The following is a 13,391-nucleotide window of genomic DNA, read 5'->3' as shown; positions in this document are numbered from 1 at the left end:
AGATAACGTTGACCTCGTTGGTATTATTCGGTTGTCTTTTGATGTCGCTACGAGTGTGAGCTTGTCATTTCTAAGTGCTCAGTATAGAACTTTGAAACTGTTCAGATTCTTCGTTTGGACCAAATTTATGGTTTCAGGCCGGTGTTTTCATTATTTGTTTAAACTTTTGTCAATTTATTTATTTCAACCATTATACAACAATATTCGATCAAACATTCTACATATTACAGCCCTACTTGAATCTAGAAGAAAGCAGGTATTGATGAAAATTCGCAGTTGATAAGCTGTACACTGATCTCATTTGCCATTATCTCATTTTGAGGTCAAACGGCAACATACAACAAAAGTGATAATTATTTCCACCACAACTCCAAACCATTCGGGAGCTTACCTCCAAACGATTGCATTCCATACACGACCAGTATCGTTCACACCTTGGCACCTTGGTGAAGTGTTTTCAAAATCGATCCTCAAAAATGGCCCCATCTCACGCGCCTTACTCGGTTAACAAAAGCCCCAAGGAGTATGACGAGTACAAGTTCACCCTACCAGCTCTGTACCGTGAGCTGGCCAAAGAGGAGCTCCGAGAAGATGATGTCGTGCGTGAGAAAGCCCTAACTGAGATGCGCCACTGGATCGCGGAAAACCCTTACATCTTCAAGTGCCGCACGGATGCCAAGTTCTTGCTCCGATTCCTTCGCTTCCGTCAGTTCTCCGTACCGATGGCGTGTGAGGCGCTGGAGCGCTATCTAACCGTTCGCGAGCTGTATCCAAGTTGGTTCAAAAATCTCGACTGCAATGAATCGACCATGAAGGAAATTTTCCACAGCGGTACGTTCACGTTGCTCGGCTGGGACGCTGCCGGACGGATGGTGGGATTTTCGCGCTTCAGTCGCTTCGATGGTGAAAAGCACAGCCCCGCACAGGATGCACGCTTTATGGCGCTGGTCATGGAGACGATGCTCGAGTGCGAGGAGTTCCAGGTAGGCGGATGTCACGTGCTGATCGACTTTGAGGGCAGCACGGTGGCCAACTTTGAGAAGTGGAGTACGACCGATTTGAAGATCATGATGGATGCGTACAGCCACACGTACCCCGTCCGGTATGCGGACATTCATTCGGCGGGTCTGCCAAAGTATGGTAGCTCCGTTATCGAAACGTTTCTGTCGTTCGCGAACCCGAAGATGCGGGAAAAAATTAGCGTAAGTATTTAACGATTTCATTTATTGCATACTTAACGGGCTTTATTCAGCTCTCACTCCAAATGTCATGTGCTTTTTACACAGTGCTTTTCAACGGCTGCTGAGATGGAGAAGTATTTTGAAGCTCCCTTAAAGCCTGCATTGTACGGCGGAACGGTCGATCTGGAGCTGGCAAATCGGGTTCTGTGGAAACGTATGGAGGATCAGCGTGAGGTGGTGCTCGGGCTGGATCAGATGGAGATCGATTTGGATTACTATTCGTCGCGGTGGAACTTTGAGGGAACTACGCCGGACGAGATTGCAGCCGGTGCCATGTTTAAACGTTTAACCATGAATTAGAGGTGTTTTAAGGAATGGTTGCAGGTTTTAAAACATGTGTTGAGGAATAATAAAAATGAATCCATCAACGTATAAAATGGGAATTTATGGGGATATCTCGCATTAGTCGTCCGATTATAACTGCATTTCAGAATTAATTCTTTAGCCACTTTTTGGAAAGCCGATTATGCAGTTTGATTGACGACCGTATACTCAACATCAATTCAGGGATCAGGGACCGGCATGCCAACACGGATGAGTTTGTCCATTCCTAAATGCAAATGCATCCTTGTCAGTTTCGACGATGTGGACATTGAAGAGACTTGAACTTGTCTTGGGAACAGTCGCGTTGCTCAAGACGGCAGAGGACTTCTTCTGCTTCCTTTAGATAAGTTGAATTCAACCTCTTGTATATAAACATGAATGGGAACAACGATTATACGGTTGCATCCTATAACCCACTATTCGTCACAGATGATGTCACTGTGCATGCGATGGTGGATTTTACATATTTTTACGGTAGGCTACGAGCAATCAGTGTAAAAATATGCAAAAAATGTGTTTATTTTGGCAATTTTCATCTACCAAAAAAAAAACTTGTATATTCCACATACAAAAATCCCATCATATTCCTATGGATCTTACATGAACGAGGACTATTAAAAGCTCCGCTCCAAATGTAACGCTTCCACTACCCCCTACCGCTTGCCCCTTGTCTAAATTGAGGCTTGCAAAATGATTTCTGACCTGATTTCTGGTTGACAACGCTGTTCTACACGTAACCGGACATTCAGTTCTTTATACGACCCTCACAGGAACCTCTTAGATATAGACCCGTTTGGAATCACACAATATCCGTTCGGTTCTATTTTATGAACAAAACCAACGGAAAGGTGCTATAGATAACTAAGATGTCTCTAAACGAAGATAGTAATCTTTCGGTGGTTCTAGACAGCAGACCTAATTCTGACCATTTGGGACATTCGATGACGGCAGGGTTGTCTGTTCTGTAGTCTTTTGGCGATCGATTGGGTTGAATGATCAGTATTATTCCAAGATTTTAATAAGAACTAAATTCAAAAAACAATCTTAAGCTCCGGAAAATGTTTCTACATCACACATCTATCTATACAAGCAATATAAATCAGATTGCCGTCTTTATTGTACACATAGATTGGTGTGAATTAAAACACCCTTCTCAGATTGCCTGCTTCGGTACGTGCTTACCCGCCGCTGTCTACAGCCTCCAAACGGTATGTAATGAAGGCCAGCGTCTCCGTCTACAGCCGATGCGTACATAGTTTGTACGTCCATGGCGTGGCCGTACAAACTACTCAAACTCATTCACTCCCCAATGTACCCTGCTAAAGCTCGCTCGCATCAGTATCTCGTCGTCGTTCCCAGCGATTGGTCGCACTGTGTAAAACGGACGCAACATGACGACCGTACCGCTCGGTGCACCGTGTGTAGAAAAGTGTCCGGAGAAGTACGACCTATATCAACCGGCCGGTTCGGCACTGCATCGCCAAATTGCGGCCGATGAGCTGCGCGAAGAACCGGCCATCGTCGAACAGGCGCTGGAGCAGATGCGCGACTGGATTGCGAAGAATCCCGCCATCCACACGTGCCGCACCGATGCCAGCTTTCTGTTGCGCTTTCTGCGTGTGCGCAAGTTTTCCCACCTGGCGGCGTGCGAAACGCTCGAGCGGTATCTCGTGTCGCGCCAGCGGTTCCCCGCCTGGTACAGCAAGCTGGACACGGCCGAACCGTGGGTGCAGGTCATGATCGACAGCGAGTTTGTGGTGCCGCTTGGGCGCGATGAGCTGGGCCGTGTGGTGTTTCTGGTGCGCTACGCCAACCTGGACATCGATCGGTTTGAAGTGACGGATCAGATCCGGTTCTTCACGATGGTGTTTGAGACCATTTGCCACGACGAGCTGAACCAAATTGCCGGCCTGGTGTGCGTGTTTGACGAAACCAATGTGCCGATGCGTGCATTCGCCCAGTGGTCACTGACGGACATTAAGAACTACATCGACTGCGTGACGAAGGCGCTTCCGCTGCGCGTGAAGGAGGTGCATGTGGTGAATTTGCCACTGTTTGGCGCAGCCGTCGGCGAGTGGATCATGAGCTGCTGCAGTGAGAAGCTGCGCAGTCGGCTAAAGGTAAGATGTGTGGTAATTTTTCAAATTAAGTTATAATATTTCATTTATTCACACCCCGCTGTCTCTGGTGCAGTGTTACCGATCGATGGATGAATTTGCTGGCAAGTGCAACCTGCTATCTCTGATGCCAAAGGAGTACTACGGTGGCAAGCAGGAGGCGATGGACTTGAAGCGCCAGCTAAGAGAATCGCTCGACCGTTGCCGGAACATCATCCTGGCGCTGGACGACATGAAGGTGGACGAAAAGCGTTGTTTACTGGTGAAAAGTCAAACCAAGCCGGGCGGCGATGAGGGAATGATCGGTAGCTTCCGAAAGTTGGACGTTGATTAACGGATTGAGTGGTTGATCTTCAAAGTGCATATGTGTTACTGATTTTTTGTATTAATGTGGTGAATTGGTGGACTAGAAATATATCAGCCTTCCCTTGAAGCTGCCATGCTTGATTTGTTGTTGACCTGCGACCGGCGGGCCCTGTTTGCGGTACTGATGCACTCGTACATGCCGCCAAGGACAAACAGTAACGCGTAGTAGTGGGAACAGGTTTTAGCTAGTGCACGTAATGGGCGTGTGCTAAATAAGTGCATCCCATGTACGCATTGTACTTATAGTTTTTTTTATGTAACGTTTTTTAGATGTATAATTAATGAACAGCTTCAATTGCCTTGTGCTTGTGTAATACAACGCGTAAAGTATGGTGTTTGCAATTGTTTAGTTTATTACATTGCAAAACAGATCAGAGACCGGTCTTGTGGTACAGTCGTCAACTCGTACGACTTAACAACATGGGTTCAAGACCCGAATGGACCGTGTCCCCCATACGTAGCATAATAAATCACTGATAGCAAAGCCCACTAGTGGTATAGTCCTAGCCCTTGACCGACAACCGTTGTTGTGCCAACGAAGAAGAAGAAGAAGAAGAATACAGATCATGTAATTCATTGCGGCCTGTTAGACCCATTCTGACGAAACCAAGCTATTTTACATGTCTCGTCACGGTATCATAAAGACTATTTTGATTTTATATTTCATTATAATTGTTTGTATTTCATTCCTCTCCTTAAATTCACAATACATTTATCTAGTTTATAAAAAAAAGGTAACCCATCCCCTGCCCATCAATTGTTCTGCTTGATTTCCTGCACCGCGTTCGACTGCGTCAGCGTGTTGTCCTCGTACGTCTCCAGCACGTCGGCCAAATGTTCGTTGTCGCGCGGCTTCTTGAACTGGCGCTTCTTGTTGGCCAGCTTCTTCCGCTTCGGCAGCAGCGGCTTCTTCGGCCCATGGTCCTGCATCGACCGGATGCCCTGCTTCTCCAGGTACTCGTCGATCTTCGCATCGTCCATGGCGTCCACCGTTACCGCGCGCCACAGCTTCTGGAAATCCTCGTCCACCTGGAAGTTGGCCGTCCGGTCGTTGTAGAACAGGATCTTCTTCTTGTCGTTCGGGCGCGTAATGAAGATGATTTCTGATGCTCGATTTTTCAGCACCTTATCACAGTGCGGCAGCGATTCCTGCACATCGTCCAGCAGCACCCCGCCCAGCCCCTTGAGATCGTGCTGCTTCAGCAGCCGCATCAGGCTTTTGCCGTCTTTGATTTTAAACACCGACTTGAACAGAAACCGGCCATCGGGCGTCACTTCGATCTTTGGATTGTTTCGCAGCGCTTCCCCTTGGAGCCACTGTTTGAAAGTAATAGAGGTAGGTACAATAAATAAGGGAAATTGTATGAATGTTTTGTTTACGGGCAGAAACTCAACGCCTCACGTACCGTTTTCACGGACGATCCGATATCGAGCTGGTTGGTCTCGTCCAGGATTTCGTCCAGCGTTAGCGGATGATCGTCACCTTCCTGATGGCGGGTGCGCATGTGCTTCACGATCTTTGCCAGCACACCGAAGCGATACTGGGAGCTACCGGACATAGTTTTGTAACTTGAAGGAAGGAAAAATTGTGTGAATTAGGCAACAACGTATTCAACGGCTCTTCACACTTCCCTCCCATTGCCCTTGCATACTTGGAGGCATCGATCTTCGGTGCGGCACTCGCGGGCCTTGGCTTCTTGATGTCCTTCGGTGCGGCAAACGAGCTTTCCGTTTTTGCCTTCTTCTCAACGCTGAAAGCATGTTGGATAAGGATAAATGGATAAAAAACGAGCCTTCGGGAAGAACCATTGCTTGCCACCGTAGCAGAAACAAAGCACCAAAACTTACGTTGGCGTTGCCATCGCCCGCCGTTTGAAGGCCTCTCGTTCGCGCAACAGAGCGGGATCCATCGTGGGGCGGTGCGTTTGTCTTTGGGCTAGAGAATTACGGATGATTCAGGAATGTATCACACTTTTAATTCGTTGATTATGATAAAATTTCTATCCGAACGCTGCAGCACCAGTGGCAAATGCAGACGTAAACAAAGCACAATGCTTTTGCTGTCAAAAAATGACAGCTGTCGCGCGCTCTCTCTCTCTCTCAGCAAGTAAATCGCTCTCTTTGCATTTGCATTTGCAAATTCTCGCAAAGCAGAGAAATAACGGTTTTTTAAAATATCTTTTGAAATGTTACTTACACTATTCAGTAAAAACTATCTTTCTGGTGTCTTGCAAAAACACAATTTTTAGGTTTTTCAGTAAACCCCTAGTTTTGAACGCTTTCTGTGTCCAAATTCTCACATTTTGTATCGCTTTCTCCCTCTCCCTCTCTCGTATTTGCCTTTCTCTCCTGTAACCTTCATAAACAATCTCACTGTTTGTATTGATGCCGTGCCTTCCATCACAAAATCACTGCATTGCGCGAGCACACGGTCCAGCTGCTGGCGTTGTTTACCCTTTGTGGTTCCCTTTTTTTCCTTAGCTCCATCCCAACGTCCCTATCCAAGCGAAGAAAAAAACACAAACACAAATTTCAAGTAGTGTGTAGAACCATCCAACTCGCAACACAAGTGGGAGATGGTGCAGAAGATGAAATAATCAGGACATTGCCCGAATCAACCCATCAACCCATCCAGAACCGGTTTTTCGGTCATCTACGGCTCTACCTGCTCCGACGGTACGTAATCGCGTGCGAAGGAAAGGCAAAGTGGGTGCCTATCGAAAACCGGCCAGCAGATCCGGGTAAGAATGCGAAGACCGGCGGTAACAAGAAGACGGTTCCAATAAAAATCAGTTCCCCGAATTGACTCCCACATCATTCGCGATCAGCGAACCGTCGGAAGTTGGTGACCCTCGTAGGTGCCACGGGACGCACACACAGCACACACCGATTAAGGTTCGTTAACCACCAAGGCATCAACGAGTCTTTCCAATTGCACCAAACAACGCTTAGAGAGGGGGAGTGAACGGGCAAGAAGTGAAAGTTTGTTGTAGTATAGTACCGCCCTTTTACAAACTATCAAGGTAGGGCAAGAAGTGGAGTGCGGAACTATGCGGAAGAAATTAGCAAATGCAAATTAGAGTTCCCCTTCAATCGCTTCAATGTATCGACCACAATCCAACACATCTATACGATCTTATCTATTTTTAATTTCAGCTGTTCGATTATCTCCAGCAGTCTTCGAAGCAGCGACAGCAGGATGGCTGAAGTACAATATCTTGTGACGGCATTATTTGCTCTATTTGTTTGCACTGGAATCGGAGTCCACTCGGAGGGGTAAGTTGTCCTCTTTCTTCCACCGCAACAGCAACGTTCGACTGTGTAATGCAATTAAAAGAATTATAAACCGAACGTACATGGTCTCCATCCTCGAGCACTTCAGGCAAAAGCCTGACAGTGTTGAACAACTATCACTGATTGTTGTTGCCTTGCGTTGTCACTCCTGTTTGTGATATGAATTTTACACAGAAATGCTTTTTGATGGGTTCACTCCTAACGGCGGTCGCCATCATTGTGGCCGTTGGTATTGCATTGCCGAAAGTCGACAATTTACGAAAGAGGTGCCCGAAGACGAACGTTTCGCCAATGGTTTTATATTTCACTTTCTTTATCTCGGTTTTTCCCATCCTTTCTACTTCCAGCGAAGCCGTATGGGGCTACCAGTGCAAGAACGATCGCTGCGTCAAAACGGCCATCTCGGAGGAATCATACCCAGCGGCGAACGCCATCAGCCTGCCGGCATGTCGGCTGTTCTGCGGCGAAGGAGCTGGGCTCCTCTGGCCACAGCCAACCGGGCAGCTGGCGGTGGAGAACGAGCTCGCCCACATCGACCCCGACCAGGTGTGGTTCCAGTGGGACGAAAAGCTGACCCAGCTCGTCGGTCTGTGGGAAGCGAACAGGGACCGTTTCCGCAGCCAGTTGAAAAAGCGTGCCCAGGGCGCGGCGCTCAAACCCGGCGGCAAGGCGGTGCGCATCAAGCTGAACGTTACGGATGACTCGCTCGCGCTAAACTACGAAACCGACGAAAGTTACTCCCTTACCGTGGGGGCCGGCTCTAGCAAGGACGAGCTGCAGGCAACGATCGAGGCGAAAACGTTCTTCGGTGCCCGGCACGGGCTGGAAACGCTGTCCCAGCTGGTACTGTACGACGACATCCGGAACGAGCTGCAGATGGTAGCCCGGGCCCGGGTGTCCGATGCACCGGCCTTCCCGCACCGTGGCCTCGCCCTGGACACGTCGCGCAACTTCATCGATCTCGAGTCGCTGCGCCGCACGCTCGACGGCATGGCGATGGTGAAGCTGAACGTGTTCCACTGGCACATCACGGACTCGCAGAGCTTCCCGCTGGTGGTGAAATCGCGCCCCACCCTGCACACCTACGGGGCGTACAGCCGGCGGGACGTGTACACGGCGGACGACGTCCAGCGGCTGGTGCAGTACGCGCTCGAGCGCGGCATCCGCATCGTGCCCGAGCTGGATGCACCGGCCCACGTCGGCGAGGGCTGGGAGAAGCTGGGCGTGACGGCCTGCTTTAACTACCAGCCGTGGGAGAACTACTGCGTGGAGCCACCGTGCGGCCAGCTCGATCCGACCAAGGACGCGGTGTACGACATCCTGGAGGACGTGTACCGGGAGATGAACGCCATGTTTAACCGGTCGGACCTGTTCCACATGGGCGGGGACGAGGTGTCGGTGCGGTGCTGGAACGCAACCGGCAGCATCCAGCGCTGGATGGGCGAGCAGGAATGGGGCCTGCAGGAGGGCGACTTCATGAAGCTGTGGAACTACTTCCAAACCGAGGCACTACGCCGGCTGGACAAAACGCTCCCGGTGGCGGAGGGTGGTAAGCCGCGCCCGATCGTGATGTGGACGAGCAAGCTGACCGAGTCGCCGTACCTCGAGCAGTACCTGGACAAGGACCGGTACATCGTGCAGGTGTGGACGACGGGCAACGACAGCAAGGTGGCCAATCTGCTGCAGAAGGGCTACCGCTTGATCATGTCCAACTACGACGCGCTCTACCTGGACTGTGGCTTTGCCGGCTGGGTGACGGACGGTAGCAACTGGTGCGCACCGTACATCGGCTGGCAGAAGGTGTACAACAACGATCTGATGGCGATCGGTGGCCCGTACGCGCAGCAGATACTGGGCGGCGAGGCCGCCCTCTGGACGGAGCAGTCCGACACGCACACGCTGGACAACCGTCTGTGGCCCCGGCTGAGCGCGCACGCCGAGCGGCTGTGGAGCAATCCGCGGGCCGGCTGGCAGATGGCCGAGGCGCGCATGCTCCTCCACCGCGAGCGGCTAATCGAGGAGGGCATTGCGGCCAACAGCATTCAACCGAAATGGTGCCTACAGAACGAAGCCAACTGTCCGATCGGGGGCGATGGTGGGCGTTCGTAAAAAGAAAAAAAAGATACTGCAACAGTAGAAACTTTAAGCTCGAGGTGTACATTGAGGTGGCAGGTTTGGTTCTTCCCGCTGTTGTTTTGTTTGCCCTCCATGACACCATACAATTCCAAATTCATTCTGCTTCCCAATTGGCTTCCGGTCGTTTGCTAACGTTACTTTCGTTGAAGTTTGAAATTGTTAAAAAGAACAGTGAAAAATCCGACAGAAGCGAACAAATTTGAGTATATATATAAATAAATGATACTTGTTTATTGTGTTTACACTTACTTGTTCGTGGTAGGTTAGTTCATTGTTTATAAGGGGGAGCGATATTTTGCCTTTTTACATACAGAAGCTGCGCAAGTTCCTTTTTTTTCATTTCGTTTCTTCAAATTTTGGATTCTCTAGGACAACAGCTCCAGTCATTTTTTCGAAAGGCAAGAAGGAATGGATGATCGTTCAAATCGACGGTAGCAGCAGCAGCAGCAGCAGCACACTCGTGTTTGTACGATCACTCTCCTTGCCGGCCGATAAGACATTCGAGGGTGTGAGGACTTACTTATCAAGAAAATGGATTTTTTTTTCTTCAAATAATCAAAACGTTACTTCCTCTTCCGACGTCGCATGAGTGTATGTGTGTCTGTATGAGAGAAGCGACCCAACTGCCTCACCGAGGGAGGAACTATCCCAGCCCAGCAAGCGCGCTGTACGGGAATCACAATTAAAAAAAAATCACCGCGACTAATGGGGGGGGGGGGGGGGGGTAGGAATTTGAAGCGTGGATGGTGTAAGGACACCTATTTAAAGTACGGTTTACCCAGCGTCGTTGATGGTTTCGGATGATTCATGGATGTATCCGACACGATGGGCGGTCAGTTCATCAGGCTGACCCACTTAGAAGTTGCCCAAATAATCGCTCTCCGTCGGGGGACCAAACTTGTAGATCAGGGTGGCTAGGAAGATGAACACGTTGTGCATGAGCAGAGCGTACCCCGGGTACTTGTCGGTTCGCGACTCGTTCACGGTAAACTCGGCAATCATAATCCAGATGGTGGCGATGATCGAGGTGAAGCCGAGCACGAATCCGGTGAAGAGAAACACCTTGATGCCTCTACCGCCCATGATACCGCCCGTGTAATTGGGAGCGCCGTGAAGCTACGCAACGAACGAGATTATTAGTACTGGAAAACACTATCTTGTGTGCTGCGCCTCCTTCTCTCTACTCACCATTTCGTTCGTTACAGCATTCACCATGATGAAGCTGATCGTCCCTAGGATACCGCAGATGTAGTAGGAAAAGTTGAACGATTTCGGGTAGACCGATGCCGTGTCGATGATGATCCACCATCCGGAGAAGAACTGTCCCAGGGGGCAGGGAAGCATTGGATTTGTATATTGCGTTTAATCAAATTAGTGCCATGGGGTGAGGATGAGTCACACTTACCAGCAGTGCTGCTACCACCGTCGCAAGGATCGTTCTTCGGGGAAGCACTTCGAACCAGTACGCCTGGCGAATGCTTTCGATTATCGCCATTGTGATGTGTGTTTGTTTGTTTCGTTGTGGTGGGTGGTGTTGGTTCGCGCTCCAGAAATGGAAATCGTACCGTGTGCCGTTTCACTTCCTTTGGTTGCGTCAACTATTCTGTAACTTTGACGGAAAACAAGACACAGATATTGACAAAAAGCACTCGCAAGAGAGGGATTTCCTTGCACAATCGTGATGTTTTTCCGTTTTTTGTTCTCCGTTTTCTGCTTTGATGAGATATGTTTTATTGACAGGTAAATAAGCAAAAGATTGCTGGAAATGACAGCAGTGCGTCCATGAAGATCATTTTTGACCAGTTGTCATTATGCTTTGTCCCATAGTTCTCGAAAAACGAAAATTGCGGAATAAATAATAAAAAATATGTTTTTTTTTGTAATTTTTAAATAAACGGATGGTGAATTTCAGCACGTAAGGTCCACTTTAATGTAAGTTTCTCAATTCCATGGAATTTCCCACGACAGACGCCATCAAAATCAGAAAAGGTCTTCAATGCTCTTTTCCCAGTAAAAATACTACAACAATAATGATGTGGGCAATACAGGCGACTCACATGAAGCGCATTATTTTTATATAGCTTAAATTCTAAAGTAATTTTAATGTGCAATAATCTCGATTTTGATATTTTTGAGATTATTATAAACAAAAAAAAAATTAAGGCTACTGCATCTATAGAATATCATAATTGATTTATTTAAAATTTATGTTCTATTTCCAATCACATTGTATTCTTCCAACTTAATCTACACCACCTCGACTAACTTCATTTTTGGCACGGTGCTGCTGCCCGTTGTTTGCAACAGATAAACGATCACACTTGGAATGATATTTACATACGCAATGTATAGTACATAAGGAACTGCCGGACTGCTGCTGTCCTGAAAAGGCGATTTAAACCATATTCCACGCCTTGTCGCATCACGTAAATGATGCGTGCTAAATGCAACGAAAGCCATCGCAATCAACATACGCAATTGATTGCTAGCGCGCTTCGTAAGGATAAATAAGATAAAAATTACTACACATATCGTTGAATTGTGAAGAAATGGTCTTCGGTCGAGATTGGTGGCATCCTAAAAATTAAAAAAAGTTACTTGGCGGTTTCTTTTAAACAAAAGCAATCATAAAAGCGCTCTCTACCTGTAGTCTGAATGACTTTGCTTCTATAAAATGATCCAAATCAATGCATGATGAAATAATCGTTGCCACGAAAAGCAGCCAGCAGTACTCGTGTCGCGTAAGTTGATGTTTGAAGTTGAAAAGGACCAGCTCCGCGACTATGCACCCGATAAAGGCGTGCGTGGCATTGTCAATGCAGGCTCGCACAAGAGCCGGCTTATGCGCGGATTCGCCCAGCTTATCACCGATCACACAAACACAACACAAGATTACATGCTTTAGCACTAATAGCAGGTTCCAATTCATTTGAAAGGAAAGTTGACGAATCAAACTGTTCAGCGATTCGAAGAAATTGTAAATACAGGAACGAAGGATGATTCAATAATGCTGCTATTGTTTACAAACAAACGAGCCGCGCACAGTGAGTTTCGCGACGGACAAGGATTGACTTTTCAGTGATGCTGTTTGTTATTAAAATCGGAATGTTTCGACTAATTGATTGCTTTTTTACATTATCTGTCGATAAAAAAAGATTCATACAAAATTGGAAGGGATATCAACCGAAAAACAAGTTGTTTTCATTTCATCCAAAACATTCTTCACATCCCTTCAGAAACGTTTGATAGTCTGTTAAACAACACACTGGGAATTGAAATCATGAATGGTCATAATAATTTAAAAAAAAACACTGCTTTGAATAAGTGATGCACGTTCCGGTGCGAACCAACCAGTTTTATTTCGTTCCTCATAATGTAACGATCGGTACTATGTTCAAAATTAAGAACCGGGTTATGTTCAGTCGTATTCATCAGAACGATCGAAGTATAATTGGAAAAGAATAAATGAGCGAAACGATCGAAATGATCAGAACGATAGTAACGATCGTTTGGTACATATTTCAAGGCCCATACAATCGAAATGAGACACAAAAATGAAAAATGTCCCATAGCATTCGGATTAAAATATCAAAGAAAAAAAAAACAATATAAAGCATAATAAAACCGTCACGAAAAAATATGTTTCATACAACATCAATCGAGCTTTCCATTATGATAAACACTACCGTAATTAGTTAATTATTTTGTTTTTATTTAACTGATCACTTATGAAGCTTTACTATTTGTGACTTCTTGTTCAATCATTAATTAGTGTAATAAACCCTACAAACACATGATTTTTTAAGTGTTCCTCATGGTTCCTCATAATGTCTAAGTTGTTCCCTAAGGATGTTTGCATAATTCACAAATAATAGATCGATAGAGCCTCTCATGAGTTTTTATTGTTGTTCTG

The 13,391-nt window shown here is 47.1% G+C and overlaps 6 protein-coding genes across 10 annotated transcripts; 3 read left to right on the top strand and 3 right to left on the bottom strand.

Annotated features, from left to right (window-relative positions):
* The first annotated feature begins 237 nt into the window (after window positions 1-237).
* Window positions 238-1,629, top strand: LOC120950939 (retinaldehyde-binding protein 1-like). The gene is made up of 2 exons (XM_040369364.2): window positions 238-1,202; window positions 1,287-1,629. Exons 1-2 carry the CDS (start codon window positions 477-479, stop codon window positions 1,539-1,541), a joined length of 981 nt encoding a protein of 326 aa, XP_040225298.2. The 5' UTR covers window positions 238-476; the 3' UTR covers window positions 1,542-1,629.
* Window positions 1,630-2,885: 1,256 nt separating this feature from the next.
* On the top strand, window positions 2,886-4,115 carry LOC120948677 (clavesin-2-like). The gene is made up of 2 exons (XM_040365289.2): window positions 2,886-3,685; window positions 3,759-4,115. The coding sequence occupies exons 1-2, from the start codon at window positions 2,957-2,959 to the stop codon at window positions 4,014-4,016; spliced, it is 987 nt and encodes a 328-aa protein (XP_040221223.2). The 5' UTR covers window positions 2,886-2,956; the 3' UTR covers window positions 4,017-4,115.
* A 581-nt stretch (window positions 4,116-4,696) lies between these two features.
* LOC120948678 (general transcription factor IIE subunit 2) lies at window positions 4,697-6,115 on the bottom strand. The gene is made up of 4 exons (XM_040365291.2): window positions 5,897-6,115; window positions 5,701-5,799; window positions 5,455-5,617; window positions 4,697-5,365 (listed from the first exon to the last, which is right to left on the bottom strand). The coding sequence occupies exons 1-4, from the start codon at window positions 5,956-5,958 to the stop codon at window positions 4,802-4,804; spliced, it is 888 nt and encodes a 295-aa protein (XP_040221225.2). The 5' UTR covers window positions 5,959-6,115; the 3' UTR covers window positions 4,697-4,801.
* A 265-nt stretch (window positions 6,116-6,380) lies between these two features.
* Window positions 6,381-9,726, top strand: LOC120948676 (chitooligosaccharidolytic beta-N-acetylglucosaminidase). Of its 5 annotated transcripts, XM_040365286.2 has the most exons (4): window positions 6,381-6,789; window positions 6,877-6,943; window positions 7,205-7,324; window positions 7,690-9,726. In XM_040365286.2, exons 3-4 carry the CDS (start codon window positions 7,248-7,250, stop codon window positions 9,449-9,451), a joined length of 1,839 nt encoding a protein of 612 aa, XP_040221220.2. In that variant the 5' UTR covers window positions 6,381-6,789; window positions 6,877-6,943; window positions 7,205-7,247; the 3' UTR covers window positions 9,452-9,726. The 5 variants fall into 5 exon arrangements, with proteins under 5 accessions (XP_040221220.2, XP_040221221.2, XP_040221219.2 ...); XM_040365287.2 differs by lacking the exon at window positions 6,877-6,943 and having other exon boundaries at window positions 6,382-6,724; XM_040365285.2 differs by lacking the exon at window positions 6,877-6,943 and having other exon boundaries at window positions 6,382-6,789.
* On the bottom strand, window positions 9,683-11,230 carry LOC120948679 (transmembrane protein 50A). The gene is made up of 3 exons (XM_040365292.2): window positions 10,884-11,230; window positions 10,667-10,798; window positions 9,683-10,594 (listed from the first exon to the last, which is right to left on the bottom strand). The coding sequence occupies exons 1-3, from the start codon at window positions 10,971-10,973 to the stop codon at window positions 10,334-10,336; spliced, it is 483 nt and encodes a 160-aa protein (XP_040221226.1). The 5' UTR covers window positions 10,974-11,230; the 3' UTR covers window positions 9,683-10,333.
* Window positions 11,231-11,652: 422 nt separating this feature from the next.
* On the bottom strand, window positions 11,653-12,545 carry LOC120949430 (transmembrane protein 267). Its single transcript, XM_040366732.2, has 2 exons — window positions 12,123-12,545; window positions 11,653-12,055 (listed from the first exon to the last, which is right to left on the bottom strand). Exons 1-2 carry the CDS (start codon window positions 12,405-12,407, stop codon window positions 11,726-11,728), a joined length of 615 nt encoding a protein of 204 aa, XP_040222666.2. The 5' UTR covers window positions 12,408-12,545; the 3' UTR covers window positions 11,653-11,725.
* Window positions 12,546-13,391: the final 846 nt, after the last annotated feature.

The sequence above is a fragment of the Anopheles coluzzii genome, chromosome 2 (genome assembly GCF_943734685.1).
Source record: "Anopheles coluzzii chromosome 2, AcolN3, whole genome shotgun sequence".
In the NCBI taxonomy this organism is placed as follows: Eukaryota; Metazoa; Arthropoda; class Insecta; order Diptera; family Culicidae; genus Anopheles; species Anopheles coluzzii.
Note: the sequence above shows the minus strand (reverse complement) of the source record. Positions and strands in the feature narration are given on the sequence as shown.

What these genes read in the sequence shown, in the direction of transcription:
- LOC120950939 (XM_040369364.2), top strand. Translation starts at nt 477, where the DNA reads ATGGCCCCATCTCACGCGCCTTACTCGGTTAACAAAAGCCCCAAGGAG. An exon ending in AGATGCGGGAAAAAATTAGC is followed by an intron (nt 1,203 to 1,286) that starts GTAAGTATTTAA and finishes CTTTTTACACAG; the next exon opens with TGCTTTTCAACGGCTGCTGA.
- LOC120948677 (XM_040365289.2), top strand. Translation starts at nt 2,957, where the DNA reads ATGACGACCGTACCGCTCGGTGCACCGTGTGTAGAAAAGTGTCCGGAG. An exon ending in AGCTGCGCAGTCGGCTAAAG is followed by an intron (nt 3,686 to 3,758) that starts GTAAGATGTGTG and finishes TCTCTGGTGCAG; the next exon opens with TGTTACCGATCGATGGATGA.
- LOC120948678 (XM_040365291.2), bottom strand. Translation starts at nt 5,958, where the DNA reads ATGGATCCCGCTCTGTTGCGCGAACGAGAGGCCTTCAAACGGCGGGCG. An exon ending in CCGAAGATCGATGCCTCCAA is followed by an intron (nt 5,618 to 5,700) that starts GTATGCAAGGGC and finishes CCTTCCTTCAAG; the next exon opens with TTACAAAACTATGTCCGGTA. An exon ending in TCGGATCGTCCGTGAAAACG is followed by an intron (nt 5,366 to 5,454) that starts GTACGTGAGGCG and finishes ACTTTCAAACAG; the next exon opens with TGGCTCCAAGGGGAAGCGCT.
- LOC120948676 (XM_040365283.2), top strand. Translation starts at nt 7,502, where the DNA reads ATGAATTTTACACAGAAATGCTTTTTGATGGGTTCACTCCTAACGGCG. An exon ending in GTCGACAATTTACGAAAGAG is followed by an intron (nt 7,609 to 7,689) that starts GTGCCCGAAGAC and finishes TTCTACTTCCAG; the next exon opens with CGAAGCCGTATGGGGCTACC.
- LOC120948679 (XM_040365292.2), bottom strand. Translation starts at nt 10,973, where the DNA reads ATGGCGATAATCGAAAGCATTCGCCAGGCGTACTGGTTCGAAGTGCTT. An exon ending in CGGTGGTAGCAGCACTGCTG is followed by an intron (nt 10,799 to 10,883) that starts GTAAGTGTGACT and finishes CCCCTGGGACAG; the next exon opens with TTCTTCTCCGGATGGTGGAT. An exon ending in ATGCTGTAACGAACGAAATG is followed by an intron (nt 10,595 to 10,666) that starts GTGAGTAGAGAG and finishes TTCGTTGCGTAG; the next exon opens with CTTCACGGCGCTCCCAATTA.
- LOC120949430 (XM_040366732.2), bottom strand. Translation starts at nt 12,407, where the DNA reads ATGAATTGGAACCTGCTATTAGTGCTAAAGCATGTAATCTTGTGTTGT. An exon ending in CAAAGTCATTCAGACTACAG is followed by an intron (nt 12,056 to 12,122) that starts GTAGAGAGCGCT and finishes TTTAATTTTTAG; the next exon opens with GATGCCACCAATCTCGACCG.